The sequence below is a fragment of the Dreissena polymorpha genome, chromosome 4, assembly GCF_020536995.1.
Source record: "Dreissena polymorpha isolate Duluth1 chromosome 4, UMN_Dpol_1.0, whole genome shotgun sequence".
NCBI classification, from domain to species: Eukaryota; Metazoa; Mollusca; class Bivalvia; order Myida; family Dreissenidae; genus Dreissena; species Dreissena polymorpha.
Genome location: NC_068358.1, coordinates 30254344 through 30272947, shown reverse-complemented (window position 1 = coordinate 30272947; position 18604 = coordinate 30254344). Strand labels below are relative to the sequence as shown.

Sequence of the window (18604 nt, the reverse complement as noted above, 5' to 3'; positions counted from 1 at the left end):
ACATTAAGGAGCATTGTAGTTATGTCGTTACTTTACAAGATTTATTTTTTTATGTTTACTCATTGCAAATGCAATAAACATGTGGAATATCTATACTGTCTTTAAAGTTTCTTCTCCTTTCAAAGTTGTAATCTGAAATATTTCATGTTCTCATCTAATGTGTATTCAATTATTGTTCATGGTATCTGGTTAACAAGTACAGAAGGGTTTTGTTTTTTTGTGTTTTTCATCCTGTGGTACATTAATTTTAAATAATTCTGAAACAAGTTGAGTTCTACTTTTTCTTGTAAAGAAATTGGTTGTTAAATTTCGTTTTTGAATTTGTACACCAGACCGAAACTGTATGAAGAATTCAATAGTTATAATTGAATTGCATTTATTAATACACTTTTATTACTTAGCATTTAGCATTAATAAGTTAGATGCCTGGAGCAAGGGGTACATTTCTAAAGACAAAGACAACTCTGTAGTGAAAACTAACAATTCAGTAAACTCCGAGCTCAAACACTCTGAAAAGTTGTTGACGTTATTACTCTGCGACCTAATTTCGGAGTGAGGAGGAAAACTGGTAACGACATTAGTAAGTTGGCCACCGGACCATAACCCTTTCCCCCAGCTGACATTAATCCCAATGACACATGTTTTGACCCATGTACATTACATGATTATTGATAGATCTTTGTAAGAGAAAATAAGTAGTTGTATTTAAATAGGTAAACATTAAATATATTAATCAATTGCTGCTAATTGCTAATAATGACAAAAAATCAATTGTCTTACTTTTAGATGAAAGGTGTTGCAACAACTTGTTAGACCTCATTTAAGCATGTGCATGGTACTGTGCGACTTCATGGATTGTTAACTTAGGTTTTCAAAACAAAAGTTGTTTCGTGTTTTGTAAAAAGCTAACATAACGCCTGTTAAAATCGGCAGTAATATAGAAAATACTCGCCATTAGTCGGAAAATACCAAGTTAAATAAACAAGATTTTTCAATAAGCAATTGTTATCTACCATACGCCAGCAAGCATTTGTATGAATGTTTACTGATACAAAGTATTAACAAGTTGATTAATTCGGTGAGTTCGCAGAAATAACACGTAGGTCTTATTATTATAAGTTATGTGATTCAAAGATCATGATGTAAATGTATTTTTTGATTTACATAACAGCTATTAAAAACTTACATATAAAATTGTTGACTTAAAAGTAAGTAGTTGGAACATTTTCACTTGAAATACAAATGTAATATATACACAAGAATTAGTAAAATCATTTGTTGAAATTCTTAGAAAAGAACCATTTGAAAATTAGCTTCTGCTTCAAAACCCTATATTCTATAACCCAGACTTAACAATTGGTAACATAAGTGTATTTTTATGCTCTCGGATCGAGAGATCGGGGGTATATTGTTTTTGGCCTGTCTGTCTGTCATTCTGTCCCAAAACTTTAAGGTTACAGTAAAGTTTTGCAATAACTTTTGAAATATTGAACATAGCAACTTTATATTTGGCATGCATGTGTATCTCATGAAGCTGCACATTTTGAGTGGTGAAATGTCAAGGTCATCCTTCAAGGTCAAAAGTCAAAAATTTAATATATTCAAGTTTTGCAATAACTTTTGAAATATTGAACATAGCAACTTGATATTTGGCATGCATGTGTATCTCATGGAGCTGCACATTTTGAGTGGTGAAAGGTCAAGGTCATCCTTTAAGGTCAAAGGTAAAAAAAAGTGGTGCATTAGGGGGCATTGTGTTTCTGACAAACACATTTGTTGTTTTAAATTATGGTTCAAAAAAGGCATTCATTTTGTTTGGGATTTAAAGTGATATTAGACGCAACTAACAGTATATGCTATGCTTACAGGTGTCTATCGCAGCCGTTGTTTATTTTTGGTGTATACACTTATATTTGTTAATGCAGCATCAACTTGAGTGCAGCCACGAGTGAAAATAATACACGAGTTAATTAAAATCGATATTCCACCGAATCCAACAAGTTTTCTTTTTATTTTATGCTTTTTTCGCAGTTTATATACATTGTTAAAGAGTTTTAATTAAGAATGTCGTTGGGATTATGTTGTCATTTTGTCAAACAAATGACGTCATTTCACAGTAAACAGTGAAAATTATTGATAATTCTCACTGATAATTTTCATTGTTTGAAACAGTGAAAAAATTATCAGTTTTAATCCTCCGATATTTCTCTATAAACCGCCGGAAAGCATTAAATAAATATCATTGTCCACAATAATTTATTATAGTGTTGATTCACAAGATGTAAATAATCAACATTGATTTATATTGCTTTCTCTGCAAAACTGTGTTACATGTAAAGATCACAAATGCAGTTTTCATTATTTGTTTTTCCAGAAAACAAAATGTTATTACTGGCTGAAGGACCAAAATTGAATGGACAGAGAACACGGTTGTCAAAACTCAAACAGAAGTTGTGTCACTCAGCTATATTAAAACATAAAACTGAAGGCAGAAGCAACAAATAGTAATTATTAGTTTTTTTCTATAGATTATTGTAAAGCTGACTAATTATTTCCTACAATTATAATAATGTAACAATTTATGTTTTCAATTTTTAGCTGGGCTGTTTTCGGAGAAAACCCAAGGTATTGTCATAGCCAGCGTGTTGTGTCGTCTGCGTCATGCTCAAACCTTAACATTTTGTCAATGTATTGAACTTTGGCCATAAAATCAAAGTGCTTCCACCTATAACTTTGAAACTTCATATGCAGCTCCACCTTGATGAGTTCTACACGCCTCACCCATATTTGGGTCACTAGGTCAAAGGTGAAGGTCACTGTGACCTTAACATAATTCTGACAAGCTTTTATTCGTTAAAAAATGCACCCACAGCCGAGCGTTCACACCTGTTATGCGGTGCTCTTGTTTTTCATTGTACTCTGTTTTATGGGGATAAAGTATTGCTGCATTTTTTCATTTCAATTTATTACCGGAAACCTATTTACCAGGGTATGAACTTGTTTGGCAAAGCGACGTCTGCGCCATAAAAGTTAAATACCAACGTAATTGACGTCAACGACGCGTGCGTCTTCACTATAGACGTGTGTTACATTTCTCTGGACGAAGGAAATGTAAGCATTTTCATGAACAATATCGCCCATCAGTGCCAACAGGAACCAAGTGCCTTTCAATTTCAATGTTAATTGGTATCTTTTTGCACCAATGCGGCGATATAATTTACTGTTTAAATTATGAGTTATTAAAAAAAACTGATTTCGTCAATAAAGCACGCGCACTAGGTAACTCGCGTATTAAACAGCACCGGCAGGGGCAAGGAGTATGACAAACAAATTGTATAAACAAGATCCCCAAAAAATCTTAATCACGGCGACTGACATGCCATCGTACATGTCAAATTGGTTTCAATCTCTCAATTAGCTTGGCACACGTCAATGCAAGACATGTTTTAATTTGTGTAGTTGTATAATCAAAACCAGAGATATCTGGCTCTAGCGCAAACGGCCAGATATCGGCGGCAACTTCTTCTGAACTAGGTTAATGAGATTGGCAATAAAACAGAACATATTGTGTGTGTATTTAGATTTTTGTGAGGTCCTTCCGAGCCAGAGGCACAACGTGAGGACCCGGAGTTTGTCTGTGTACTCATACTACAAATTTTTGAACGAAGTGTTAAAGGGATCTTTTCACGGTTTGGTAAATTGACAAAATTGAAAAAGGTTGTTTCAGATTCGCAAATTTTCGTTTTAGTTATGATATTTTAGAGGTAACAGTATTACTGAACATTTACCATAGTCCAATATAGCCATTATATGTATCTTTTGACGTTTCGAAAACCTAAAAATTATAAAGCGTTGCAACGCGAAACGATTGAATAATTTGGAGAGTTCTGTTGTCGTTTAAATTTACGAAACTACGAAGATTGCTTATATAACGTATAAAAAACTGAATATATATTCCTGGCGGAATAGCCGAGAGGGCTAATGCGTTTTTACTTCAGACTAACTCCAGGACTCCGGGGGTCACTGGTTCGAGCCCTGGTACCGGCTACATGTTTTTCCTATTTTAATTTTATTCTTAATTTTTTTACTGGAGCTTTTAAGATCCAATGTTCACATTTATCAATATAAAGCATTTAATGACAAACTTCAAATTATGCTAAAATCTTTGAAAAGGTCACTTTAATCCATTTATGCCTAGTTTACTCTCCCATCCTTCTTAATTGGATCAATTTATTTCCCAAATAAGGGATGTCTAGTATATTTATTTCTATTTTTAGAATATATCTTACAGAAATTCCTTTAAGCAAACAACGCAGACCCAGATGAGACGCCGCATGATGCGGCGTCTCATCTGGGTCTACGCTGTTTGCCAACGCCTTTTTAGCTCACCTGAGCACAACGTGCTCATGGTGAGCTTTTGTGATCGCCTTATGTCCGTCGTGCGTCATCAACATTTTGCCTTGTGAACACTCTAGAGACCACATTTTTTTGTCTGATCTTCATGAAACTTGGTCAAAACATTTGTCCCATTGATACCTCGACTGAGTTCGAAACTGGGTCATGCTGGGTCAAAAACTAGGTCATTATGCCAAAATAAAGAAAAACCTTGTCAACACTGTAGAAGTCACATTTGATGCCCAATCTTCATGTTACTTAGTCAAAATGTTTGTCTAAATGATATGTTGATTGAGTTAAAAAATGGTTCTGGTCCGTTGAAAAACATGACCGCCAGGGGGCGGGGCAGTATTCCTTATATGGCTATAGGGGAACCTTGTAAACACTCTAGAAGTCACAATTTTTGCCCAATCATCATGCCACTTGGGCAAAACACTGGTTTCATTGATATCTCGGACGAGTTCGAAAATGGTCCAGATCGGTGAAAAAACATGGCCGCCAGGGGGCGGAGCAGTTTTCTCTATATGTATATAGTGAAAACATGTGAACTCTCTAGAAGTCACATTTTTGGTCCAATGTTCAGGAAATTTGGTCAGAACATGTGTTTTCTGGATATGACGGTTGTGTTCGAAAATGGTTTGGATCGGTAAAAAAGCATGGCCGTTGGGGGGGGGGGCATTTTCCTTATATTTATATAGTAAAGCAGCTTGTTAACACTCTAGTTTAGCATGTCAAGGGAAGTAACTGCAAAATGGCGTTTGAAAAATTATGTTGAATTGACAGAGTTGTCTCCATTTTTTAAATATTTTTTTTTAAGCACAAGAAGATTATGAGAAATTAATTATAAATGATAGTTTTACATTCTGGAAGATAGCAAACTTTTGAATATGTTTTTATTGTTTGATGATTCTGTACAATATGGCATTCTTTTGTCGAACGATTTAAGCGAGACTATACGCTTTTTATATGTGTTAAATTGTAATATATCGATAAATACATGTTACAATAACACAAAATAGGCAAGACATTGAAGTCGAAATTCATAAAATGCAGCAAAGACAAATAAGCGCCCCGAGCCGATGGTGACGAAGATATTTCGTACATATTTTCCTACAATAACCGAAGAATTCGTCTTTTTATTAGGATCGGAGTTAGTGTTTGTGTGTCGTATGAATAGACATCGCTGCGGGAATTTAAAAACAACCATTAAACTAAATTAAGATTCACATCGTACATGCATGATATACATTCTGGCGAATTCGACTTTACAGACATTTTCGAATTCAGAATTAAATATCTGGCTTATTTCGCATTTTTCGACACATGTTCTTCTTTACTTTTATTTTAAATTATATTTAAATGTATGACCATGTTAACACTTTAGAGGTCACATTTATTTTCCGATCATCATGAAACTTGGTCTGAAGATTTGTCCCAATGATATCTTGGATGAGTTCGAAAATGGTTTTTGTTGCTTTAAAAACATGGCCACCAGGGGCGGGGAATTTTTCCTTATATTGCTATATATGGCTTAAGTAAAACCTTGTTAACACTCTAGAGGCCACATTTATTGTCCAATCGTCATGAAATTTGGTCAAAAGATTGGTCTCAATGATATCTTGGATATGTTCGAAAATAATTATGTTTGCTTGAAAAACATGGCTTCCAATGGGCGGGGCATTTTTCCTTATATGGCTATAGTAAAATCTTGTTAACACTCTAGAGGCCACATTTACTGTCCGATCATCATGAAACTTGGTCAGAAGATTCATCCCGATAATATCTTTGAAGTGTTCAAAAATGATGCCGGTTGGTTGAAAAACATGGCTGCCAGGGGGCGGGGCATTTTTCCATATATGGTTATAGTAAAATCTTGTTAACACTAGAGGTTTATTTTTTTATCTTCATGAAACTTGGTCAGAAGATGTGTCCCAATAATATCTTGTTATCGCAGGTGAGCGACTTTGGGCCTTTAAGGCCCTCTTGTTTCTACACGCTATGCATAAATGGGTTAAGCTGCATTATCCAGCCATTGCGTTGTTACTGTAAGGTATTCAATGTTGATGTGGTACTGTCCTGTGGAAGAGACTGGTGTATCCGGTGGAAACCTCACTTGTCCGGTATAGTTACTACAAACCAAGCTCACATGCGTCGGAGAGGGATATCAATCCGGATCGCCTTGGTAAGGAGCGAGTGTACCAACCACTTATCCGACAGCCTACACGCTTGGCGTTTCATAACAAAAATACATATCAAGAAATATTTTAATCAGTCGGTTTTAAGAAAAAAATTCTTAATTACATTTGTCACAAGAAGCACGCTCTTAGAAGTAGGAAAATCCCCGACTTCACTTTTTAAGAGACTGGGTCACAGATTTTCGTAGTTTTCAAGAAAATCTTACAAAACCGTACCATTTGACAAACCGGTAGTTAAACATAATCGTAATAACAATAACACTGGTGAAAAAAAAATGTACCTGTCCGAAGTTTCGAGCCCGGAACCGCTCGAAGAAATGAACGCACTACTTCTACACCATAAAGACTTTTGATTTTGTGATGTAGTTTACGTTTGTTCCAATCCTTCAGCGCATTTGTCTCAATTGTGCATTATTCCATTATCGCCTAGAGACCCAGATGAGATGCGGCGTCTCATCAGGGTCTGCGCTGTTTGCTTAAAGGAATTTGTGTAAGAAATATTCTAAATATAGCAATAAATATACTAGACATCCCTAATTTTGGATATAAATTGATCCAATTTAGAAGGATGGGAGAGTCCACTTGGCATAAATAGGGTTAAATTCTACGTAAGTTCGCATTAGACATCGCACTGACATACTCACGTTCTAGTTTTCCTCTATGACTGTTACGGAATATACCGTTTTGTGTTCGCAACGTATTAGGCACATAATTTCCACATTCGGATCCACTCGTGGTATTAAAGGGATTAATACATCGAAAATACCAGTTGTTTTTGTTAAACCCTCAATATCAATCTCCTGTCGACAATCTTTACCTTCAATAACTCTCGTATTAGTGCGTTTATTTTTCAAAAACGGTGTCAATATGCACAAAATAATGTGGTTAAAAATACTTATGTTAACATTTATGATATTAAACGAAGAAGATATAATTTGGACAAGAAGTACCGCTTCTTAAAAAAGGGCAACAAAAATACGTCTTTTCCAATTCCAACTGTCGCTAAACCCGACAGATGCATCATTTGCGTTGACCCTCTTGCCATAGTTTTCAATCATTATGCTTTTTACAATCAAATCAGCAACATCAACAAAAGGTAAAGGCACCACAACACATATAAACGTTATTGTAACGACTATGTGCGTTATAATTACTACTACTTCTATTTAAGCAAAACTATAAACTTGATTTTGAAATTTATTAAAAGCAGACATCAATATCAATTGGGCGCATTGAATTCGTCTTCCCTGTAGGAATTTATTTTTTCTCGAATATACGTCATTATCTTACATAAACTTATGTACGTGGTGCGTGCTAAATTTTGAACCCTAGCTTTAAAGTCTCTTTTAAAATGGCGACATGATAATGCAAAGACAAATACTCCCAATGCATATTTTGCACTGGACAATAGTTCTAAAGTGTACTTCGCCGTATAAAGCTTTATAAACCGTTGCCATGTTTCACTGTCGTTGACGTCACTGGATGAGAATACATGTGGCAAACTTGACGGGCTAAAATACTTAACGTGCAGTAGAAAATGCACACAAGTCGCAGGGATCGTAACGCAAACTCTAAACAACGATAAACGTATAATTACAATAGTCGACTGACGTAACGTGCGAGTGACGTTAACACGACCTTGATGACGGTGACTCACGCCGATTATGGAATGCTTAGCTTCGCGTAGAATTTTAAAAACAATTACCACAACCGTCACGGGTGTTATTATGTAAATAAAGACGTCGCATAACCAATTCCAGATGCGGAATTCCATGCGGTTTTCTCGAATATCGTCGCAATAGTCCCTACTGTCCACCTGCCATATGTAAGCCTGTAACAACGACAGCACCGTCACGCACGTTACAATCCAAACTATCTCTTTTGGCGCGCGCTGATGGCGGGAAAACCACCCGCTTCGGAATGGGTTGCGGATAGATATCAGTTTTTCGATTGTTAATCCGAGTAAAAGTAGTTCGCTGATGTAGAGAGGAATCATGTAAAGAATGCTCCAAAAGTCGCATACGTTTTCTTCTCCCAGGCTTTCGATCCTCCAAAAGTGTTTCAGGTAATACGTGATGTGGAACAGCTGACACAAAACGTCGCATATGGAAATGGTGACCAAATAGTGCGCGGATGAGCAAACGTTATACATGTGCGGGGTGTTCCAGATCACCGCGGAAGTGATGTTGCCGAAGAATCCGACAAAATACCATAATAAGTGAACGTATCTGCAGACGATAAATAGAGGCTCTATATGCATGTATAAAACGTCTTCTAACGTCAGCTCCCTGATTTCAGCAGCCGTTGTGTTCAGTGTAATGTAAGTATTGTTCACACTGGTTACATTCTCTGTGTGTTGCTGTGTCGTATAATCCATAGATGAAAATCTGAAACGAAACACGAACCGATTGAAAACATTATTCACAATCCCTTTCACTACAGGATAACGTTGCGCTAATTTAGCTTCTGTCGGATAATTGCCAAACGAAATTCAATCAAAAATTGCAAACCGTTGGCATATGCTTTATCAGCGGAGCAAGAATTAATGCCAGCATAAATCAGATTGGAATGAAAATGATAAATCGTGCAAAACAGGAATTACATGTTTGATACGAAAACATAAATGCTTATGTGCAAAAGCGTTCCTTTACTTGAAACCAATGTCTTAGTGACAAATACCCAGCAGATGAGTCTTCTTGCGAATGACCCCAGCTATGTTGAGAAAATTTAAAGGCTCTTTCCATTTAACAAAATAAACGACCACGCTTTTTGTTGAAATGTGAGTGATATTGTTTATAAAGGTCTACTTGCATGTGATTTTAGTAAAAGCAGACTACGCAAATAGCTGAAATATGAAAATTTAATTACAATATTAGATGCAATTGCTCTATTTGCACTGTACTGTCAAAATCGGTCAATATGCGAATGATCACACTATGAAAATTTTGCCAAACGACCGCTATTTGCTATCATTAACCCATTTATGCCAAGCGTCTAGGAAAAAGGCCTTTGCAAACAGCGTAGACCAGATGAGACGCCACATGATGCGGCGTCTCATCAGGGTCTTCGCTGTTTGCTTACAGGATTTCTGAAGGGAATATTCAAAATATAGAAATAAATATACTAGACAACCCTAATTTTGGAAATAAATTTAGAAGGATGTGAGAGTCCATTAGGCATAAATGGGTTAAGAATTGGTAACCACATATAATGTGGCTATGGTCTTGAAACCAGACACCACCGCGCCCTCATTCAATCGACCAGAATTAGACAGCGGATGACTTTATGTAACACAATTCTGATAAGGAAACGGTTACCATATTTTGAAATTGTTTATTTTGATTATAATCGCAAAAAGTTGATAGAATAAATGGTACTATCTGAATTGTATGTTGCGAATATTTTTCAATGCTTGTTTTTTTTTTGCGAAGTAAATGAGCAAGCAGTTTATCAGTCGATTTAATTAATTTTAATTTAAAATACACGGATCCATACAAAATTGATTTATATAAACATATCCAGGTCGCCGCTTATTTGTTATGTATTTTATTTATATCGTTTTTAAAGGTATATAATTTATACAACTTATAAAATGCATTAAGAGTGTTTTTTCTAAATTATTAGTACCATTTTTATTTACACTGTTTACACGTGACACTTGTAACCGATATTTTGCCAACATCATTAATTGTTTGATTAGCATATAACCAATCCGTAAATTTATATGTTTATACTTAAGCATTTATTCTTTCGTGGGCCATAACATGTTAACTCATCAAATAGAAGCAAGTCAATAAAAAGCGCCCTTGGTGTTAGATGAGACATAGAGCAAACAGATAGATCTAACAACGTTTTATTTCAAGTTTAGTTATTCGTTGGAAAACAAATGGATTGACTACGCATTGCCACTCTATTCAAATATAGAATAAATCGCTCAATAAAACTTTCGATATCATTTGAAACTGGATAGTACGTATATAGAATGGAATTTAATTTAAGAAATACGGGTGCTGAAATTAAACGAAATGACTTAAATTTGTACAAAGCAATTGTAAAACATATGCCTCTGTTTGTTATTACAATATATTGTGTGTTTTTTTAATCATTATTTCTATAATTGTTGTCTTGTCGGCATTGTTGAAAACTTATTTAAAAAATACTTTACCAGGATTTGTTGAGAAAACTATAGCGAAACTTATCAACACAGCGTACATATCGGTATTGAGATTTTCCCTGCTGTGTCTTCAATGTATGTGCCAGACAATGTTCAAAGTTACGGCATATAAATTATGTGGATTAGAATGTCGTCTTTGAAAAATTAAATTTCTTTTCATTATTTTGATTTGTTGATACATGCAAGGTTTATTATGCGTTGTTCGTTGTTCGCAGCAAAAAGATCAGGGCGTGGTCGTCTGCCTGTGTCTGCCTGTGCCTGCCTGCCTGCACGACCGACCGCCCGACAGACCGCCCGCCCGAACACCCGCCGGCCGTCCGTCCGTTCGTTCGTCCGTCCGTCCGTCCGTCCGTCCGTCCGTCCGTCTGTCTGTCTGTCTGTCTGTCTGTCTGTCTGCTTGTAATATTGAAGTGTTATCGTTTACATTGTTAAATGGAAAATTATCTTTGAATGTTTTCATGAAGTACACAGGAGGGAAGCCCATAGTATATACATATATGCTATTACTATTATAGCAACATTTTTATAAAAATAAAAATAATAATGATAGTATGGGCTTCCCTCCTGTGATGAAGTAAAGGAAGTATGCAACACAAACAATATACCAAAATGAAACAGGGGCGGCTTCAGGATTCAGGATTCATGGTTGGGGGGGGGGGGGGCGGGATATTGAAAGATTTTCGGATGGTCCAGAAGCCCCCCGTAAGCTCCACGATTTTAGTGATTTTGAAGGCTTTGACAACCACTTCTTGAGCATGTCACGCCTTATGTTCTTTCATCAAAGTACCTTCTTATAATGCCAAAAAAGTGTATAGTTTATACGTAATACGGATGGATATAGCCAGAAGAAATGCTTTAAAGAAGAACACACTGACGTTTATCAGGCTTGTGGCGAATACAGCAGGGATAAAAGCTTTTCAAAGTCTTCTGCACTTTAGCTCGTTTTGGCGTTGGCGCATCCATCTTTGTTGACATAAAATGCAGCGAAAAGAAAATCAATGCGCAAAAAGAGGGATACATCAGAATCGCAAAGTTTGACTTGAAAAACCGGGCGACAGAGAGTCTAAATTTAAAACATTGTCTGTGATGAGTTGGAAATGTTGTGTACGAAAAGGAAGAAAAATGAGTTTAAATAGATGATTAAGATCTAGTTAACTGTGAAACATCAAATGAATTGACTTTGGCGATTTGAGGGGGGGGGGGGGCGTACGCCGCGTCCGCCCCGCCCTGGATTCGCCTATGTGGAAAACAATACAGTGCACCAGTCCCAGTTGTAGACTGATTAATCATTTCATCAAATAATCATTACGAACGCTGGACTATGACGATGGAAAATAGTCATCTGCGAATAGTGTACATGTTATGAAGATACATAAACTTTTGCGTCGTAAACATATAAAGCTTTGTGTAGTTCTAAACAATTAAATATATATAACTATATTGCCGTGTTCATTGAATGCAATAGTCATTTGATTAGTATTATCTCATACTTGATTTTCATGATTTCATATGCATTCAACATGGAATGATGCTTCATTATGTGTATGAAGATCTATTTCAATACGCATTATACAAATAAATTATTGTACGTGAATTTATTGTTTGTTAAAATGTGTATTCCCTTTTCATTTTAAAGGGGCCTTTTCACGTTTTGGTAAATTGACAATATTAAAAAAGAATGTTTCATATTCGTAAATTTTCAGTGTAGTTATGATATTTGTGAGGAAAAAGTAAAACTGAACAGTAACCATGCTCTAAAATATCCATTATATGCATCTTTTGACGATTTGAAACCCTGAAAATTATAAAGCGTCGCAACGCGACACGACTGAATAATTTGGAAAGTTCGGTTATTGTCGTTATACTGTGTGATACTACGAGGATTGCTTATATACCGGTAAAGTATAAAATACATATCTCATTGTATGAGCATGGGTGACCGAGTTGTCGAAGCGATAGACTTCAACTGCAGGGGTCAATGGTTTGAGTCCGGTTGTGGGTTACTTTTTTCTATCTTTAATTTTATTCTTGTTTTTTTTTTTTACTGGAGCTTATTAGATCCAATGTTTGCATTTATTAATATAAGGCATTGAATGAAAAACTTCAATACATGCCGAAATCTGTGAAAAGGCCCCCTTTTAACAGTTAATACCTTTTCACGTTTTGGTAAATTGACAAAATCAAATAAAAATGTTTCAGATTCGCAAATGTTCGTTAAGTTATGGTATTTGTAAGGGAAAAATAATACTAAACATTGACGATGCTCTAAAATATCAATTATATGCATCTTTTGACGATTTAAAAACCTGAAATTATACTCACTACATGACCACGGATGGCCCAGTGGTCTAAGCGTTAGACTTTTACCTCAAGGATCAGTGGTTAGAGCTCAGTTGAGCGTTACTTTTTTATTACTTTAATTTTAATCTTGATTTGTACTGGAGCTTTTTAGATACAATGTCAACATTTATCAATACAAAGTATTTAACGACCACTTTCAATATCTGCCAAAATCTGTGAAAAGGTCCCTTTAACTGTTATAGCCGAAAGAGTTTGGTGACTTTAATGAACTACCTATATGTACATTAAAAATATAAAAAGAATCATTATTAAATAACGCCAGTTGAAATTATTTATCTTTTATTAATTTTGAAGAATGCAATCATTACGAGCTCAGTTAGTAGACAACCGGACTACAGATCCGTAGGTCGCGGGTTCGAACCCCGGTCTACTCAAATAACTTGTGTGGGGATTTGTCATGAATTCTTTCTACGACCATTTTCCCCTTACATCTGATTCAAGTAAAGTAGTTGACAGTTATTGGAATAAGTGTGTTCACAGAGTAGTGGTAAACCATGGAGCTGTTCCAAGAAAAGTGTGAGTTGATTAACTGATCGCCGTAATATAACTAAAATAGTGTTAAAATAAAAGCATGCATATTTAATCTTAATACTGATAATATGGAAATTACGTAAATATTAATTCATTGATCCGTCGCTTTAGTCTGCGATCAATCAACGAATATTTCTAGTGCTGATTCCAACCGCTAATCCTGCGTTTGTAAAGTCGAAAACGTCAAAAGATACGTATTGTATTGATGTTGTTCGGTGTTAATTGTTGTTTTTGTCCTTCGCATTCGCCAGGTGAGATGTTGTTCCTTACATTGATGTTTATATCAATGCTATAAAATAGGACCAGAAAAGAATAATTGTAAATGTAATTTATAAAACCAGCTTACGAATTTTTTTTATGATTATTTAAAAGATAATATGCCACCGTACTTACACTGTATTATAAGGGACTAACGTAAACAGAGATTGTAAGCAATTTGCGTCATTTTAATAGGTTATACGAGTAGTAAAATAAAAACAACGCCCATAAATTTAAAAGGTGTTTGAAAATTTACAAAGTTGTATAGAACCTTGCAACCTGCGTACAATACAAACAGCACTGTTTTTAGCGTTAAATTCATACGTGGGTAATACCCGGAGACAACGTAAATGCGTTCATTTTAAATGTAAACAAAACCACAAGTATATGCCAATACCAATGTGGTATGTTTAGTTAACGTAATTCAAGCCAACTTACTCTGATAAATAAGTATCCATCGAAGCTACCATAAGTTGTCACTTTACACAATTTCAGAAATGGTATATGAACACTTATTACATTTCATGATTTACCGACCACCGCAAACGGTGCCAACAACTTGATACACTTCCTAATGGCACATCTCTCCGGACCTTTACCTGTAACAATAACATTGGAAACGTAAGTATGTATTTGTCTCACGGTGATTGAAACGATATAAACTGTGGCTTTATGTACGTCGCAGCGCGCGCTTAGGTAAGTACAGCACATTGCGTGCACGTGTCAGTAATTAAAGGGGAACTTCCCTTACACATGCTATGCGATTACCTTTCATGTTGCGAGGGTCATCAGTTTTTCAAATGATAAGACAAAATGCCATCGCCGAGTAAAATAATTGCACAATGTTCGAGGAGGCGACAGCGCTAGTTTGGTATGTTTATATTAGAGGCATAAAGTAGTTTTCCATAATTACATCATATTATTTAACTTTTACTGAAGTAAGGTGGGAAAAAATCTATCGCGGTAAGTGCGTTATGATGCTATGATGTAATGTTAATGTACGAAGCAAGATCGTTGCTTAAGACGCAATTGTTGTTCATAGATTGTTGTTTAATTGTATGTAGCATCGTCTTGTATTGCATAGGTAATCGGCCAATCGCTTTAAATAAAATACAAGTGTAGGTTAATAGGAATTTATTGCCAGATAACGTTTCGGATGTTTCATTATTCCGACATATTGGCATTGTACCCAATGGTGTACCTGTACTTGCTTTCGCCAGAGCGTGTCTTTGATGATCTATCTGCCCACGGACTAATTCATCAGCGTCTGCAGTCGTTTTCTTGGCGTCGTGTTTTATGAGCGTTAGATTTATTTCTCCTTCTGTAATATACAGGGCTACTCGACTTTCTCAACATAATTACTGTAGATTTTATACTCGTCGTGTTATATCTAACCTCTGAGTATGTGGTTGTTTACACAGATTTTACTATTGTAGCATTGTGTTTCTATATGCAATTTGGGAGGACACTTTAAAGGAACCTCATCTGCTCTGGTGTTGTTTTAATAGTTTTAGTTTACTTTGAGATTTATTGCATCGAAATCCTATGGCATATTGAAATAAGTTTGTTTTCTGGGTAGAGCCAGTACTTGGTGTATCCGAACGCTTTAAAGAACGCCCCCACAGTGGGAATCGAACCAGCGACCTCCCGCTCGCTAGGCGCACATCATATGCAATACGCCACGGCGACCAAGTTTGTGTATGTTTTCTTCATTTATTTGATATTCAGAACGTGTGTGTATAACGTCAAATTGAATAGTGTTTGTATGCAAATGTTTATGTCGTCCATCGGGGTATTTATTGCACTTTTGGTGTATTCTTGGTAAGAACTGTTTACATAGTATCGTGGATAACAAACATGATTAGAATACATACATGTCTTGTGTTGTTATTACTATGGTAACTATACCTTCATGCGTGGCGCCCTTACATCGGGGATACGTTTACATAGCAATTAGCGTTATGATGCTGTTGGCGGCTAATCAAGCAATGATAATAATTTAGTTGTCGACAGGGCACGCCAAACATTCCCACGTACGTTAATTTTATCTACCGATATCGCGTCTATATCGCAACATGTTTCCATTTGTACAGAATGGGGAAAACACCATCACTTACGTCTCGTGGCAATATACATGTAAAAGCACACTGTTATTCGAACGGAATTATACTCAAGCCATCTGGAAAGCACGTTGAATGTATGGTTTAAGAAGGAAAGCAACACTGTTTTCCGCTTAATTCTTTTTTTGCGAGAAATATTAGCGTCGCAGCTGATGAAATATGACCGGTAAAAGTGCACCCCTAACCACTGGGTTTCTCGGTTTATAGCCGTTCAAAGGTCTAATACTTTCATGTATAAAGGAATGGAATTTGGTAATTGCAAGTATTGTTTAACATACGAGCGTATTTTCTGCAGATCAAATGCATGTTTTATTATTGCAATTGTAAATACATTGCATTAAAGACTATCATTTATTGAAACAAACGTTTTTGCATTAAAGGGGTACTTTCACGTTTGGTAACTTGATAAAATTACAAAAACTTTTTCCAGATTCGCCAATTTTGGTTGTAGTTATTTGTGGGGAACCAGTAATACTGAACATTTGCCATGCTTTAAAATATCCATTATATGCATCTCTTGACGATTTATGAACCTGAAAATTATCAAGCGTTGCACCGCAAAACGATTGAATAATTTGGAGAGTTCTGTTGCTGTCGTGATATTTTGGGACACTTCGAGGATTATTTATTTAAAATATAAAATACATCACTCACTTCATGAGCACGGATGGCACAGTAGTCTAGGCGTTAGACTTTTACTCCATGAATCAGTGGTTCGAGCCAAGTTGAGTGTTACTTTCTTTTTTTAATTGTATTCTTGATTTGTACTGGAACTTTTTAGATCCAATGTTTACATTTATCAATATTAAGTTTTTAACGACCAACTTAAATATCTGCCAAAATCTGTGAACAGGTCCTTTTTATATTTGTATCACACGTTCTTTCATCAATGTATTCAAGAACATTAAAAAACAAAGTGCATGCTTTGTACAGAAATTTAAAACAAATGTTAATACAGTGAAGAAACTCTATTGCATGCTCTTATCACACGTTTATTTTACTTCTGTTGATGTGATACTTGTATATAACTGTATGTATTCGTTTTATAATTATATGTATACTTGTATATTCCAACGATAATTGTTAGCGTATGTATCAGTCAGCTAGCTGAACCGGTAAGCACAATCGGACTTGCATCTTGCACGTGTAATAGAACGGGTTCGTAATCGTTCACCTACCGAGGCGTTTAGGAAACACATCTATCGAAGCAAGTTGTCAGTGTTGAGTCTTTATTTCAACTCTTATGTACAGAAACGTGTTCAGATGAGTGGCACACGAATAATAGTTTTCCGAGGTTGAATTTCACTCCAAGGGTAGAAGACAACACGAACCAGTACGGTGAGTAAATGCAACACTTATATAATAAACGTAGATAATTACATTATAATGCAAAATATACCAGTGTATGATGAGATATTAAACTCATAATAGACAGGTATCTGATATGATTACGTCACGAGAATGTGTGCCAATTCAGCCTGTCGGCAACAATGCAATCTTACACAAACATACTTTATAATGTAGAAAGCAATACGGTTACACTTTAACAATAACATGAATAATAATTACCGCTTTCATCGTATACGACACTCGAGTTTCTAGCTACAGATGTTGTATACAAGTCTCCTACTCTAAGACATGAAGGCAATGTTAATATTTCTTTGAAGTAGAATTAGAGTGTAATAACCTTTCTACCACCGATATGAGAATGCCGTTGCTTTTAGCATCAAAAAGGTTATGTGAAATCCTGCACTTATAAAAACTGTATATATGTTGTACTCATTAACCAGTCAATTTGCAAACATTTCATACCTGCAACGGGGTCGTGAAGGCTGTCCAACTGATGCCAGATATTGTAGTTAACCCATTTATGTCTAGCGTCTACAAAAAGGCCTTGGCAAACAGCGTAGACCCTGATGAGACGCCGCATGATGAGGCGTCTCATCAGGGTCTGCGCTGTTTGCTGAAAGGAATTTCTTTTAAAAATATTCTATAGAAATAAATATACTAGACATCTCTAATTTTGGAAATAAATTGATCCAATTTAGAAGGATGGGAGAGTCCACTTGGCATAAATGGGTAAATTCATGTGTTTTTTGCCCGTCTCTTGACGGGACTTACCATGCGGACTTAAATAGAAATCTCGTTTGACAACCAGCCATTGCATACAAGACACGTTAGAGTTATTTCGGTTATTTTTTTTAATTCTTCGTTTCCATTCTCTTAAAGTTACATTATTTTAAAACAAATGTTTATCAATTTTTCTTGAAATTGTTGTCGTCATGAAATTGCTGTGAAGTCATAATAATAGTCCGTTAAGGGATGACTACTTAAAAACTATTAATAAACAAATAAACGAAATAAAACAACAATACGTGGTTCCCGTGTATAAATTTGATTAAATGTCTTATCTAAAGTACCAAGGCATTCAATTCACGATTGCATTGTTCTGTTCTGTTCTTAACTCATGGAAATAAGGGGCAAAGCTATAATATAATCCTACAGTTCCTTTAAAAAGAAATCGACTGCCGGTAATACTCGTGAACAGGAACGTAAACACGAAATCGAAA

The 18604-nt window shown here is 35.7% G+C and overlaps 2 protein-coding genes across 2 annotated transcripts in view; one reads left to right on the top strand and one right to left on the bottom strand.

Annotated features, from left to right (window-relative positions):
- The window catches only part of LOC127880267 (uncharacterized), a 536299-nt gene that overhangs the window by 75734 nt on the left and 441961 nt on the right, over positions 1-18604 (top strand). The window lies entirely within an intron of this gene.
- LOC127880273 (uncharacterized) lies at positions 7484-11738 on the bottom strand. Its single transcript, XM_052427622.1, has 2 exons — positions 11640-11738; positions 7484-8977 (listed from the first exon to the last, which is right to left on the bottom strand). Exon 2 carries the CDS (start codon positions 8965-8967, stop codon positions 7810-7812), a length of 1158 nt encoding a protein of 385 aa, XP_052283582.1. The 5' UTR covers positions 8968-8977; positions 11640-11738; the 3' UTR covers positions 7484-7809.

Coding starts and splice junctions, on each gene's coding strand:
- LOC127880273 (XM_052427622.1), bottom strand. CDS start 8,967: ATGGATTATACGACACAGCAACACACAGAGAATGTAACCAGTGTGAAC.